The sequence below is a fragment of the Heterodontus francisci genome, chromosome 19 (assembly GCF_036365525.1).
Source record: "Heterodontus francisci isolate sHetFra1 chromosome 19, sHetFra1.hap1, whole genome shotgun sequence".
NCBI classification, from domain to species: Eukaryota; Metazoa; Chordata; class Chondrichthyes; order Heterodontiformes; family Heterodontidae; genus Heterodontus; species Heterodontus francisci.
The window spans coordinates 20,583,509-20,599,577 of NC_090389.1; the positions used below are offsets into that span (position 1 = coordinate 20,583,509).

General features: G+C 44.0%; 1 protein-coding gene across 2 annotated transcripts in view; it reads left to right on the forward strand.

The window, feature by feature from the left end:
• The window catches only part of LOC137379982 (cullin-associated NEDD8-dissociated protein 1-like), a 46,721-nt gene that overhangs the window by 5,859 nt on the left and 24,793 nt on the right, over nt 1-16,069 (forward strand). For both annotated transcript variants that reach the window (XM_068051437.1, XM_068051438.1), the window contains exons 3-7: nt 1,256-1,410; nt 3,914-4,037; nt 7,915-8,171; nt 10,581-10,686; nt 13,755-13,903. In XM_068051437.1, coding sequence (XP_067907538.1) covers nt 1,256-1,410; nt 3,914-4,037; nt 7,915-8,171; nt 10,581-10,686; nt 13,755-13,903 — 791 coding nt within the window. The remainder of the gene's footprint in view (nt 1-1,255; nt 1,411-3,913; nt 4,038-7,914; nt 8,172-10,580; nt 10,687-13,754; nt 13,904-16,069) is intronic.

The window sequence follows — 16,069 nt, forward strand, 5'->3', positions numbered from 1 at the left end:
TAGTGGAGTGGCATATGCAGTTTTCTAATCTAAAGGAACAGTTCCCAAATTGAAAAAACTTTGGAAGATTATTAGATCTGCAGTATTCTCACCTTTTTAAACTCTGGGATGGAAACCATCTGGTCCTGGGGATTTGTCACTCTTTAGTGCCATTATTTTCTTAATTACTGTTATCTTGCTTACGTTAATTTTAGTGAGTCCCTGTCCTTGATTCAGCATTAGTTTCCTTGGGATGTTTGGAATGTTGAACTCTTCCCCTACTCTACTGATGCCGAGTAATTATTCAGTATGTCTGCACTTCCTTATTTTCGTTGACAACATCATTAACGGTTGTCAAGGGGCCCACATTTATTCTGACTACCCTCTTTTTTTCCTAAAATAATTGTAAAAGTTTTTTGTGTTGATTTTGATATCCTTTGTAGGTTTCCTTTCATACTCCCTTTTTGTGGCTGTTACCACCTGAATTGTCACCCTTTGCTGTTCTTTGTATCTTTCCCATTCACCAGGATCTGTGCTTTTTTTGTATACTTTTTCTTTTAGTTTTATGTTGTCTCTTACCTCTTTAGTTGTCTATGGCAGTGATTTTTGAGCAAGTAAAACTCTAGCTCTTTTGGGGTATAAACTGGATCTGTATCACTAAATTCTTTTCTGAAGACCTTCCACTAATGATCTGTCATTTTACCCATTAACAGATTTTCCCAGTTTACTGTGGACAGTCTCTGTCTCATCACATTGATTCAGCCCTGCCTAAAGCTAGAATCTAAGCTGTTTTGCATTTCTCCCTTTTAAACACTGTTTGAACGTGATCGTATGTTCGCTATTGGGTAAATGTTAACGCATCGTTAGACTGTTAACTAAATCTGGCTAATTACTTATTGCTAAATGTAATATGGCATACCCCCTAGTTAGTTCTAGGATGTATTGTTTCAGAAATCCATCCTAAACACAATCAAAAAATTTACTACCTTTCTGATGTATGCTAATCTGCTTAACCCAATCTATAAGAAAGTTAAATTGCTCCATTAAAACCACTCTACCGTTGCTAGATGTTTGTCTAATCTCAACATTTATACAAGCTACACCTACTTCACAGTTACTAGTAGGGGATCTATACCTGATGGGTCTTTTGGTGTGGCTGCAGGAAGTTCATGCAGTTTGCTGAAGGGATGCAAAATTGTTGTGGAAGGGGAGGCAGAGAAAGGGAATGGTGATGTGGAGATGCCAGGGTCACACTTTTATTTGTTCGCTCACTCAGCTTGGGCCCGTTGGTCAGCAAGGTGAAAGAGTACCAGGTGGAGACGATTGTGGACACGTTGTGTACGAACATGCTGTCTGACAAAGAGCAGCTACGGGACATATCCAGCATCGGCCTGAAGACTGTCATTGCAGAGCTGCCTCCTGCTTCCAGTGGTAATATCGTCCTACATGCCTAGTAATCTCGGAATAGCCGCTTGCCTTGCATCCTTACACCGTCCCCCACAGTTCTGATACAATAGTGTGTTCTCAATCTGCTTGGTGCAAAGTGCATGATTAGTGTCAATGATTTCTGTGGTGACCTGTTTGGGGCATGAATATATCTGGTACAAACAAGTTACAGCTAATTTTTCCTCCAGTTTTTTGAGGATGAGTTCTCTGTTTTGTCATCTTCCTTACTTTTCTGCCTGCATTGTTCCTGTCGTCTCTGTTGAGATCTGGCACCATGGCCACCGAAATCATCAGTACCACACCCAAGTGGCCATTTTTAGTGAGTGAGCCTCGACGCTTGAGTGTCATCAGGCTTTTTGGTCATAAGTAGCATGAGCCTGATCCTCCTTCACTTGACATTCACGCGCATGTATTTCCAGCAGCTGGTTACTGGTACACAATCAGGCTGAATTGTCTTTCTTTGACTGTCTAGAGTGCAAAGATCAGGTAGGCAGTTTTCATGCCCCATCTGCTATTCCAGTTGAGGTCAGCTAACTTGCCACAACTATGGATGTTTTTATATTGGTTGACTAATTAGCCAGCTCAGTCCCAGACCCCCAGCAATACTGTCCCATAACAACCACGTGCGAATGATGCTCTTTCCCTCCAGCCTCGTAACTGTCGATAATCTGAGTAACTGTGGCTGGGAACATAAGAAATAGGAGTAGGCCATTCAAACCTCGAGCCTGTTCTGCCCAACATTCAATTAGGTCATGGCTGATCAGTATCTCAAATCCATTTACCTGCTTTAGCTCCAAATTCATTAATTTCTTTACCCAACAAAAACCTATCAATCTCCGTCTTGAAATCTCAGTTGTCCCAGCATTAAAAGCCTTTTGGGTTCCCAATTTCTACTGCCCCTTGTGTGGAAAAATGCTTCCTGATTTCACTCCTAAGTGGCATAGCTCTAATTTTAGGGCCCTGTATCCTACCGCTCCTTGGCATGATATGATTCAAGCATATATTGTGGTCGTAAACATTTCTGGATGGTTTAAAGAAAGCTCAAGCTGAAGGCATGAAAAACGTGTGGTCCTTAGAACTAGTTTTTCTGTGGAGGGAACTTGGCTCAATGGATGACTGGAGCTGTTGAGTTGTCAGAGCAGGTGATGTGTGAAGAAATTCTTGGCTCCTAGTTAATCCAAAATATATCGGTGTGAAATGCTGTTAGGATTTTGTTCCACAGTTTTCTTTCTGCTCCTGAAGCTGTTGACTTGGGAGGGTTCCACAGGCAGCAGCCATCCTTTGGTACCTCTACCAAGTGGCCATACGTGAGCCTTGGCATTGAAGGTCAGCAAAGTACTGGAACATGGCGGGAATTGATCCCAAGCCCTGCCCTCTCCTGATGTCCAGTGTCCAGCTGTCATTAGATATTAAGAGCAGGAACTCCCCGTTTGTCAGAGACCAACTAGCTTGGAACAGACTGGAAACAGAACCTGGGGCCTATCTGGTTTTGTGTGGCTTGTCACGCTGGACTTTTTTTATTAGTTCATGGGATGTGCGCATAGCTGGCAAGGCCAGCATTTATTGCCTATCCCCAATTGTCCATGAGAAGGTGGTGGTGAGCTGCTGCCTTAAACCTCTGCAGTCCTTGTGGTGTCGCGCCGTTAGGTCGGGAGTTTCAGGATTATGACCCAGCGACAATGTCGGAATGGTGATGTTAGGATGATTTGTGACTTGGAGGGGAAGTTGCAGGTGGTGATCCCGTCTTGGTGGTAGAAAGCACTGGTTTAGAAGATGCCTTGAGGAGTTGCTGCAGTGCATCATGTAGATAGTGCACACTGTAGCCATGGTGTGCCGGTGGGGGAGGGAGTGAATGTTTATGGTAGAATTCATTAATCTATGGATTCTTTGCAAAGCTCCTTTTATAACTGTTTTTAGTACAACCTCTTTGTTTAATGTGCTCCCTCTAGTATGTCCCATTTAGGGTGTACCTCTGACCTTGATTGACAAGACCAGCAACTGATTTGCTCTCCAGTCAAAGATTAACCTGGGCTAGCCTTTAGGCTTTTACCAAGTGACAGTGGCTGAGGTTTTGAATCTTTGAGCTCCTGAGCAGCACTGGCCAAGGCCCAAGAGCTGCTGAGTAATGCTGGCAGAGCCTTGCAGCAGGCGAGGAAAGCTAGCCGGGCCACGGAACATCTGAGTGAGGCTGACTAATGGTTCAGGGCTACCAGAGGACACTGGCAGAGGGCTTTTAGATCAAAAGATTATCACAGAAAGGTGGTAATTTACCAATTTTTTCACTGGGTTGCTTTTTCGCTAAGACTGAGGAGATGCCAAATTTGAGCACAAAAATCTTACTGTGATGAACAAAAACCTCTTCCCAGCCCTTCAGCCTGCTGTCCAGTGAAAAGAAAATGTAGAATTTATTAAACTTGGTCATTGCTGCTGTGCTTCATAGATCCACTAGTTAGTACCTGAAGTCAGTAAACGCTTTCTTTTGTTCTAGGTTTAGCCCTGTCCGCCAATGTGTGCAAGAAGATCACTGGGCGTTTGACGAGTGCTATTGCCAAGCAAGAGGATGTGTCTGTCCAGCTGGAGGCCCTGGATATACTGTCCGATATGCTGAGCAGGTAAAATACAGGATATGATAAAGGAGTTCAAATTATTATTGAGCGTGAAGGAGAATATGCTGTGTGGGTACTATAGTGGTACACAGTCGTGATGTTATCTGGAGTACTATGTTCCATGCTGGTACACAAGCAGTGTAATGCCAAGTAATATATTCTGTAGTGGTACACAAGGATGGTTTTGTTCGAGCAATAGATTCTATAGTATAAACCGGGGTGGTGTTATCTTGAGTGAAATACTCTAGAGCTATATTCTTTAGGTCTATATATTAGATAGAGCTCAACATTAAAAGACAGCAGCTATAATTATTGTGATGGTGGGCGATAGAAATAGAAACAGTGTTAGGGAACATCCGGTGAATGATGAAAAGGAAGAAACCATGAGAAATACAAGGGATCAGGTAGCATGGGAACCTGCTTTGTGGATTTGACATTAGCAGATCCAGCTCACGTGTGCCCTGGATTTTGTTGAGAGTTTCTCAATGGCTGAGGTTGGTTGAGGATGGGGCTGGGGTGTCAACTGAATCTTAACCTCTCCCACTTTCTTTTCCACACCGATATCCTCTTCCAGTCCTTTGCTTGAGAAGTGATACACGAGCTGCAAAGAGATGGATATTGGGTAGTATAGAGGGTAATCACTCAACATTTGAACCAGCATGTCACAGCTGTAACCCGCAAAGATCGGGTGTTCTCATTTCACAAAGCACCTCACAGAACTGCAATTTTTACATCTCTGTGACCGTCACCCCACCTGTTAAACCCATTGTTCGTACTAGAAATCTGATTCAAAACGAGAACAACTTGCGTTTGTATAGCACCTTTAACACAGTAAAACGTCCCAGAATGCTTCACAAAAGCATAATCGGACAAAAAGAATTGACAGTGAGCTAAAGAAGGCAACATTCGAACAGGTGACCAACAGCTTGGTCAAAGTGATCGGTTTTAAGAAGCATCTGAAAGGAAGAGAGAGCGGTAGAGAAACTGAGGTTAGAGAGGCAATTTCGAAGCACGGGTCTAGGCAGTTGAAGGCACAGCTGCCAATAGTGGTATGCTGGAAGTTGATGCTGCACAAGAGGCCAGAATTGGAGGAGCACAGTTCTCGGGAGGGTTGTTGTGCTGTAGGAGGTTACAGAGATAGGTTTGGGGGGAGGCCATGGATTTAAACTTGAAAATGAGAATTTTAAAATCGAAGCAGTGTAACAAAGGCATGGATGAGGGGTGGGGACAAGTGATGTTATCAAAGTAGAAGTGGACAGTCTTGGGGATGGTGAGGATATGGGGTTGGAAGATCAGCTCGATCAAATAGATTGCAAACAGTCTGGTTCGTTCTCTCAGTGGCTGTGGGGGGGGTGGGAACATAGTCTGTGGCTGGGACTGAAGACAATGACTTCGTTATTCCCATATTTAATTGGAGGAAGTGTCTGCTTATCCAGTGCTGAATAGCACACAAATGTTAATACGCTAATATGCTGCTTTTCTACTGCATTTCTGATATCAATGCAGAATGCTCTTGGGCACAATTCTGACACTAAATATGCAGTATGGCCCAGGCGGAGATCTATGCAGATTCTTTGTCCTGCCAACAGCAGGAAGAGTATCCTGAGGTTGGGATTGAGTCCGAGGGGCTGGCTCAAACAGTCATGGATCCAACTGGCTCTAAGAAGTCCTTCCAGAAGGTTTGGAGGTTGAGGCAGGACCAATATGTGTATTGGAATGTGCCCAGTGTGGCCCTAGTTCTGCCAGTGCTAGTCTGCCAGGGAAGGGTGGAACTGCTGCAGGTTTATGGTAGGTGAAGTTTATGCAGTGAAGGATTCTGAGGTGACCCTCTCTCATTCTGCTGCAGGTGGGGGTCGTGAGGGTCAATCTTAAAGCCTCCTTCCAATCTTCCCCTGAGAGTGGGTGGCCCAGGTCACACTCCCAGGAGACACGTAAGTTTTCCGTGTTGTCTGGTGCTGAGGAGGATAGCATTGATTGGAAAGCACTGGTGTACCTACAGGGCAGCTCTTATTTGTTCATTCAGGAAGTGGGGCACTCTGGCAAGGCTATCTATATCGAGTTACCTTGAGAAGGTGGTGACAGTATCTCCCAATGGAAGTTTTTCTTCCAACTGATTGGCTCGCTAGGCCTCTTCAGTGGGTATTAAGAGTCAGCCACTCACTGTAGGTCAGATCAGTTAGGGGTGTCAAGTTCCCTTCCCTGAAGGGCATTAGTGAACCATTTGAGTTTTTAACAACAATCTGGCAGCTGTCATAGTAAATCTATTCCTGCTGTTGATTATTTTCTCAGTTCTAACAGATTAAAAGCCACACTAATGAAAGACAGATTCACTACTGTGTGATTGAGTGGGGAAAACTCAGCTGCCATTCCCTTTACTCCTCTCCCTTTTACTCTACTTTTCTCTATCTCTTGTGTCTTCCTCTCCCCCACACTCACTCTCGCTCGCAATTTGGGGTCTGCTGGTGCCACTATTCAGTGCTGTTTTTCGTTTTTCTTCTATATTGAGAGAGAATGCTAGAAGAAAGACTTGTGTTTATATAGCTCCTTTTACAACCTCAGGATGTCCCAAAGCATTTTGCAGTCAATGAAGTACTTTTAAATTGTAGTCACTTGTAATACTGGAAACGTGACAACCAATTTGCACGCAGTGAGGTTGCACAAACGTGAAAGCAATAATGCCCATTTAATGTCCAGGCGCTTACCCATTGTCTCTCGAGACAAGGAGGCTAAAGAAGAAGTGTTGTTGATTGAGGAACAGCTATTGGCCAGGACACCGGCATGATGAGCCGAATGTCTTCATTCTGTACTGTATGATTCTATGGCACTGGGGAGAACTCTCCTGCTGTCCTTTGAAATAGTGCCATGGGATCTTTTGCGTCCACCTGAGAGGACAGACTGAGCCTTGGCATAATGTCTCATCCGAAGGATTTTGCCTCCTACAGTGCAGCGTTCCCTCAGTACTGCACTGGAATGTCAGTCTGTGTTGTGTGCTCAGGTTTCTGGAATGGGACCTGTGCCCACAACCTCAGACCAAGGTGTGAGCAATGATCCACAGTTGGCGCCACAGCAGATTGTGTTTGGAATGCTGTGGAGGTAGGGCTAAATCAGCATTCACAACACTGGTGGAGGAACTATAGTGAAACAATAGAACCTTTAATAAAAAAAAAGAAGCATTTTCTGTTGCTTTGTGGATCGTGTGTTAGTCCCACCTCCATAGTCTCTTGCTGGAAAATTAAAGGGGAGAAAAATAGTGTTTTGAGTATGAATGTGAGAAGTGTTGGTGCATATCATGCAGTGAATTATGATCTGGAATGCACTATTTGAAAGGGTGGTGGAAGCAGATTCCGTAGTAACTTTCAAAAGGGAAATGGATATATACTTGAAAAGGGGAAAAAAGAAAATAGCAGGGCTATGGGAAAAGAACACTGGAATGGGACTAATTGGATAGCTCATTCAAAGAGCTGGCACAGGTGCAGTGGGCCGAATGGCCTCTTGGGCTGCATGATCCGATATATAAGCAGGTTTATGAGCCACTAAATAGGGCCATCCAGGACTATTCAGTGCACTTGAGAGGTATGCAATGGGTTAAATACTGATCTTTCACCTCCAGGATCTGGTTGTGACTCCAAACGGGTCTGATATTGAAGATCTCTTTCTGCCAATTTAAGGCAGTTTGGCACACCGTTTGACTGGTTGCACTAAATGGGTTATCCCACTCTGGGTGACCACAAGGTGGCAGGTGTGAGAGATGGAAATGTCAGAGCTTTGGGTTAATACTTCTCATATGCAGGGCGGAGGAAGCTTAAGGAAATAATGTGTTGTCTAAGGGGGTATACCCATAACAGTGGATTTGCTGAACGTTTTTTCACATTTCTCATTGTAGGTTGGGTGGGACCCTGATCACATTTCACTCCTCCATCCTGAGCTGCCTGCTGCCTCAGCTGTCAAGCCCAAGGCTGGCTGTTCGCAAGAGAACCATCATCGCTCTGGGGCACCTGGTCATGAGCTGCAGCAGCTGTCTTTTCTCTGAGCTAATGGATCACCTACTGGTCGAACTGTCAAAGAATGAATCTACCTCCATGACCAGAACCTATATCCAGTGCATTGGTGCCATCAGCCGGCAGGCTGGCCACAGAGTCGGTGAGTAACTGGCTGTGAGTCTTCCCTTGGCAAATTAGTGGGATTGGTTAGCTTTTTCCCTGTTATTTGACAGGCTCATGGGTGAAAGTAAAATGGTCCCATTCCTGCCAGCGAAAGAGATCCTGTCATGGGGGTTGTGATGGTGCCATGTGCTGAAGTACCATCCACATGAACAGAATGATATCTCGTGGAGATCTGCTTTATGAACTTGCTAGAACGGTAAAATGAGCTTGTAGACTTTCTAATATAAAAGCAAAATACTGCGGATGCTGGAAATCTGAAATAAAAACAAGAAATGCTGGAACCACTCAGCAGGTCTGGCAGCATCTGTGAAAAGAGAAGCAGAGTTAACGTTTCGGGCCAGTTCCGAAGAAGGGTCAGGTCTGTGACCCTTTGTCACCTGAAACGTTAACTCTGTTTCTCATTCCACAGATAGAAACATAGAAAATAGGAGCAGGAGTAGGCCGTTCGGCCCTTCGAGCTTGCTCCGCTATTCGTTATGATCATGGCTGATCATCCAACTCAGTAACCTGTTCCTGCTATATCTAACTCCTTCTTGAAAACATACAATGTTTTGGCCTCAACTGCTTTCTGTGGTAGCGAATTCCACAGGCTCACCACTGTCTGGGTGAAGAAATTTCTCCTCATCTCAGTCCTGAAAGGTTTACCAGCTGAGTACTTTCAGCATTTTCTGTTTTTATTTCATGTTTTACCAATGTTGGTTGTGTTTGATGATGCAATGTAGAAGGAGCTATACCTGTACAGTACCTGACATGGGACTGTTTGAAACAGTATAGAACTGTTTCTCTGTATCTAACCCATGTTGCATTCTGCTGGGAGTGTTTGGAACAATTTCAAGGGTGCTTTACTCTTTTTCTAACCCATGTTCTACCAAGGAATGTAGGAACAAGAGTAAGCGATTCGGCCCTTTGAGCCAGGTCTGCCATTCCATTAGATCACAGCTGATCTGTATTGTAACTCCATCCACCTGCCTTGGTTCCATAACCCTTAATATGCTTGTCCATCAAAAATCTATCAGTCTCGGTTTTGAAACTTTCAACTGACCCCCAGCTTCAACATGTTTTTGAGAAAGTGTTCTATATTTCTACTATGCTTGTGTGAAGAAGTGCTTCCTGACATCATCCCTGAATGGCGTAACACTAATTTCAAGGTTATACCTCCTTGTTCTGGTCTCCCCTACCAGAGAGCACAGGATAGAGAAAAACTATCTTCTCCTTTAAATAACACCTTGATCTTCTATACTTGAGGCTAGCCTAGGAATCCTGTCTTAACTTAACCCATTTAGCCCCAGTATCATTCTGGTGAATCTGTTCACCACCCTCTCCAAGGCCAGTATATCCTTTCCGAGGTGCGATGCCCAGAACTGAACATAGTACTCTAAATGGGGTCTACCCAGAGCTTTTAAATAACTAACATAACTTTCACCCCTTTCTATTCCAGCTTTTTGAGATAAAGCACAACATTCCACTAGCCATTTAAATTATTTTTTCCTGTACTTGAACCCTTCAATCTCTATAGTTCTATCCTTCATGTTTCGAAGATTCTCTAATCTATCTTTTTGGGTCCAGTGAATGACCTTACACTTTCCCATATTGAACTCCCATCTGCCACAGGTACCTCATGCAACAAAACTATCTCCTACCCAAGATCATTGCACTTTGATCCCTAACTTTCATGTGAATCAAAAAGATCTATTAATTTTGCTAAATCTCGATCAATGTTCATCTGATCCTTTTTAAAAGTATTAATTGACCTTGAATTAGCTAATTTTTCTAGGATTCTGTTCATCTCCCATCTCCCATCACTTAACCTGACCTTGGAGTCCTTTATGCTGAAACATGTTGAATTTCTAACATTTATATGCCTCACTTTGACATATAAAAACACAATATTCAAAAAACTCTGAATTGAAGAAACTGTATAAAGAAAGACTTGCATTTCTATAGCATCTTTCACAATCTCAAGACACCATAAAGCACTTCACAGCCAAAACACTTAAAACACACTGTATGCTTTCAGCTTATTAGAGATCACCACCTATTAGTGATTGGAAGCAAGATAGTGGATGTGGAACAGAATCCTAGGAAAATTAGCTAATTCAATGTCAAGTAACACTTTTAAAAAGGATCAGATGAAAATTGATCGAGATTTAGCAAAGTTAATAGATCTTTTTGATTCACATGAGAGTTAGGGATCAAAGTGTAATGATCTTGGGTAGGAGATAGTTTTGATGCATGAGGTACCTGTAGATAGTGTGTGGAAACAGCAAACTTAATGGGCTGAAAGGCTTTTTCTCACTCCAAGTTTCATATATTCTTACACGTATGGATTGAGCTCTGTCGACCCCCTCAGTTCCACTAACAGTTTCCCATGTGTTGTCTTTTTCAGGAGAACATTTGGAGAAGATTATTCCACTGGTTGTAAAGTATTGCAATGTGGACGATGATGAACTGCGAGAGTATTGCTTCCAGGCATTCGAGTCCTTTGTGAGAAGGTGTGTTATTTATTGTGTGACAGTTACTAGACTTCGATTTCCTTCCCTCTCCTTTCCCTACTTCACCTAGATCGATGCACCTGGCTTACCAGGTGACTTGTTCCTGAACCAATCCTGCTCTGTAATTAAGCACCTAGAAGCAGGACCCTGTATTTTGCCGTCTAACGTTTTCTCACTTTCCTCCTTCCATCCCTTCCCTACGTTTGCTCTAAATCTCACTGAAAGGGGGAGTTATGTCCTACAATAAACATGCTGTGCTACTAGACTGATTAATGGATTTAGGTAGGACCTGTACTGCAGTAGTATCTCAAAAGGGGGAAGGTGGGGTGTAATGGGCAGAGGGGGTGGTGGTGGGCAAGGTGGTTAACCAGTGAGACTGCACCAAAGTTTAACTGACTTAATATTTGATGCTTCATGATCTTGCGAGTCAGTGCAACACTGAAGCTGTTCTGTGACACCTCTGTGCATTTCACCATTGCTGGTTTACTCCTTTTCCTCTGTAACCTCTATCTTTCTCCTCAGATGCAGCTTACCTGCAAAATTCTGCATTGGCATGGGGGCTGTCATGCCATTCTATCCCTCTTGTTCTCTTTCTGACATTCCTAGGAACTGGAGTAGGCCAAACAGTCCCTTCAGCTTGATGCAAGGTTCCATTCCATTCACCTGCTCCTCTCCGTTTTGCCAAACTCCCAGTGTCATGACATTGCACATCGTGGTATAATTTTTGGCAGCTGCACAATCTCCATAAGACACAGTGCAACCCTCAAAAAAAAAAAAATCTAAAAGCACAGCCGACAGAGACCATCTCAATTTCAGTGCATTGTTAGTGGGGGATTTGAAGAGAAAATCTATTTTATATGGAAAATATGGGGGAGAATTTTGTTTGTGTAGAACTACACAGTCTTGCATGGATTCCCCAGGGGCAGCAGCGGTGCAGACTGCTACCTGCCCAGGCTACACTGCTTCCTTCATTGATATGTTTAGAGATACAGCACTGAAACAGGCCCTTCGGCCCACCGAGTCTGTGCCGACCATCAACCACCCATTTATACTAATCCTACACTAATCCCATATTCCTACCACATCCCCACCTGTCCCTATATTTCCCTACCACCTACCTATACTAGGGGCAATTTATAATGGCCAATTTACCTACCGACCTGCAAGTCTTTTGGCTTGTGGGAGGAAACCGGAGCACCTGGAGAAAACCCACGCAGACACAGGCAGTACCCAGAATTGAACCCGGGTCGCTGGAGCTGTGAGGCTGCGGTGCTAACCACTGCGCCACTATGTAGTTTGTGCAGCAACGCCTGGAGTGGCAAGTTTTTATGCTTTGTCCCTACCTGCCGCACTCTGGTTATCATTAACCAAATTGCTACCCTGCTCTATTATCTCATTGTTTCCCTTTGATTTACCACATCTCCTCTCACATGATTCCCTCCCCCCCCAGTATTTAGCTTAAAGTCCTCTCTACTGCCCTAGTTATACGACTTGCCAGAACACTGGTCCCAGCGCGGTTCAGGTGAAGGATGTCCCAACAGTACAGCTCCCACTTTCCCCAGTATTGGTGCCAGAGCCCCATGAACTGGCACCTACTTCTACTACACCAGTCTTTGAGCCACGCATTCATTTCTCTAATCTTATTTGCCCTATGCCAATTTGCTCATGGCTCAGGTAATAATCTAGAGATGGAGAATACTGTGTAGGGTAGCGGGCCGCGGAGCTGCTGGTGAATCGACCTGACTCTGTGTACGTGAATGACTTTCTGTCCACTGTTCAAAGCTTGGGGGCATCCAGTATACATGAAACCATTCCCAGGAATCCTGTTTTCTCTATGTTGACCCTGGAGTCAGTTATTATGTTTGCAACTCTGCCATGTAATCGATATGTTTCATGTAACATCCTTGTCCATTCAACCTCCATGTACGAATAGGAACTGCCATCTCTGTGCCTGTGTACTACTGTGAAAAGAGACAGACTCATTGAGCATAATGGCATTTTTTTGTTTTGAGGATATTGAGGCTTTAGAGAGAGCACAACCCAGATTCACTAGGATACTGCCTGGTATGAGGAAATACAAATATACAGGCAGACTTGGAAAAAATGAATCTTTGTGTTAGAGCAATTCTGATTATGAACAATATAATAAAAATGTTTAAAATTATGAAAGGATGGGGCAGGGTAGATAGAAGCGGTTCCCCAGTAATTTGAAGGGACAAGGGCGATTGGCCACGGATGCAATATTAGATGTAAGAAATATATAACAGAGGGAAGGAGAAACGTCTTCTCACAGTAGTTTTGACTTTGGCCGATAGCGTAAAATGGACAGCATCGATTCAGCCGCCTGTTTTTCATTCTCTCGATTTTCATTTTTCACTAAAGTTTGTATCATCCCCAGAGAATTGAGAGACTATGGACGAGTTAGTGAATGAGGCACAATCTGTCAGAATTCAAGATTAGATTGGATAAGTGGTCGAAGGGGTAGGGAAGCAAGGTGTGTAACTATGATTAGATCCATTTGCTTGAGTGGAGGGTTAAGTGCTGACAGATACTGGTTGGGCCGATTGGCCCCTTGCCATGTTGTAATTTCTATGTATTTTTAATTGATGTACTCAGGCAAATTCTAGTAGGCAGCCACTGCCTCAACTGAACTAAGTTACGTACCAGGGATTAAATCTGGAACCTTCACGATCTTTATAAATCACGCGATGCAGTATGTTTGCTTACTGTGGTATTAGGCATAGGAGCTTGTGATCTTCTATTTTTGGCTTGGCCAGCAATGCCCATTTGTTCCATTTACCTTGCCTCGGTATTGGACCAGTGAAACCTACCATGGTGAATTCTGAAGTCCTGACTGTTAGATGACCTTTCAACTATGATGGTGGATTCTGATTTGGGATGTACTGAGCTTTGACTGACGACAAACCATCCTAATGTGGACAAAAAGCACTAGTTTCACACCAGGGAGAATGATTAAACAATTAAATCCAAAACCTGCAGCTGCGACACAAGTCCCATTATTTGTACATGGCGAAACATAACTTTTTGTTTTTGTGTTTACTCTTAAGGTGTCCAAAGGAGATGTCCCTTCACATCCCTGCTATGATTGGACTGTGCCTCAAATACATCACATATGATCCGAATTACAACTACGATCAAGATGAGGATGATGAGGATGCCATGGAAATGGACAAGGGCGATGAAGAGGAGGATCAAGGTCAGTGCTTTGGACTTTTGAATGAATTTTGTATCTTTGAGCAGAGGAAAACGTAACAGTGCAGAAGATAGCTGGACCTGCATCACTAATGAGAGGGAAAGGGAAAAGAAAGGTGAAAAAGCCACATTGCATGTCTTGCACTAGCTGCAGATATTGGTGACATCAGCTCCTCCAGTGGCTGAGCAGGTTTATATAGCGAATAGTTAACGTACATTTGATTACTAGTCTGAGCTGATCTGGTTAGGGGTTGATCGAAGTATTCCTGGCTGGGGAGAGAAAAATAAGCCAGGGTTAACAATCCTGACAGCTAACTGGCTAGAGGTATGGACATGTGGAGGTCAGGCGAGGACAGGATATGGATGAGCAGTGATGTGCCCCCATTCCTTGGGCTCACATGATTAAATGGCACTTTGAGGTATCAATCGTGCCTATGGTACCAAACCTCGGGAAGGAATCAACACTTTTGGGGGAACATAGGATCAGGAGTAGGCCCTTCAGTGCCTCAAACCTGTTCTGCCATTCAGTTGGATCATGGCTAATGTGTACCTCAACACTATTTACCTGCCTTAGATGCATATCCCTTAATACCATTACCAAACAAAATTCTAGCGATCTCAGTCTTAAAGCTCAGTTGACCCAGCATCCATGGCCTTTTTGGGGAGCGAGTTCCAAATTTACACAACCCTTTGTGTGAAAACGTGCTTCCTAATTTTTCGCTCCGAAGTGGCCTAGCTCTAATTTTATGATTTGGGTACCCCCTTGTTCTGGTTTCCACCACCAGTGGAAAGTGATGCTGGAGTTGCACCCATTCAGGCAAGTGGAGAGTATTCCATCACTTGTGCCTTCTAGATGGTGGACAGGCTTTGGGGAGTCAGGAGGTGAGTTACTCGCTACAGAATTCCCAGCCTCTGACCTGCTCTTGTAGCCACAGTATTTATATGGCTCGTCCAGTTCAGTTTCTGGTCAATTGTAACCCCCAGGATATTGATAGTGGGATCACCAGTGATGGTGGTGCCATTGAATGTCAAGGGGAGATCATTAGATTTTCTCTTGTTGGAAATAGTCATTGCCTGACAGTTTTGTGGAGTGAATGTTACTTGCCACCTACCAGCCCAAGCCTGAATGTTGTCCAGGCTTTGCTGCATGCGGACATGGGCTGCTTCAGTATCTGAGGAGTCGCGAATGGTACTGAACATTGTGCGATCATCAGCGAACATTCCCACTTCTGACCTTTTTGGTGGAGGGAAGGTCATTGATGAAGCAGCTGAAGATGGTTCGGCCTAGGACACTACCATGAGGAACTTCTGCTGTGATGTCCTGGGACTGATGATTGGCCTCTTCCTTTGGGCTATGCATGACTCCAACCAATGGAGAGTTTCCCCCTGATTGTTATTGACTTCAGCTTTGCTAGGGCTCCTTGATGCCACAGTCGGTCAAATGATCCCTTGATGTCACGGGCAGCCATTCTCTCAACTTGAGTTCAGCTCTTTTCTATTTGTTTTCTATTGTATTGTGCTTAACCTGAGAGTTGCTGATGCTTAGTGTGGTGAAAATGCAGCGTTCCCTTTGTGTGGACGTACTGCACCTTGATCTCAACAAAAATTAAACAAAAGTGGGGAACAGAGAGAAGCATAGCGCGGTTCTGTGCTGGCGGGTTTCATTGGCTGGGTAAACTCCAAGCAGTACCCCTATGCACATTTGAGAGGTCCCTGAGCGGTGTTTCCTGCCAACATGTACCTCAACTCTCTGGGCTTGTATAAGTGGGATGGGTCACTGTGGAGCGATTATGTACTCCATACCCATCAAACACAAATGCCACCTGTGTGGATTCTCACAAACTTGGTTTGGATCTCATTAGCATGGTGATTCAATTTGCCAACCCAGCAGACAAAACGTAAACGCCAAGCTCATTTTTGCAGTGGACAGATTTTCCTTGGGATGATGCCCATTAGGGCACCATCCCCCACCTCCCCCTTCAACGAAAGACCGACATTTACATAGTGCCTTGCATAACCTCAGGATGTCCCAAAGTGCTTTACAGCCATTGGAATAAATTTGAAGTGTGGTCACTGTGATAATGTGGGAAATGAGGCAGACAGTTTGTGCACAACAAGGTCCCATAATCAGCAATGAGATAATGATCAGATCATCTGTTTTAATGTTGGT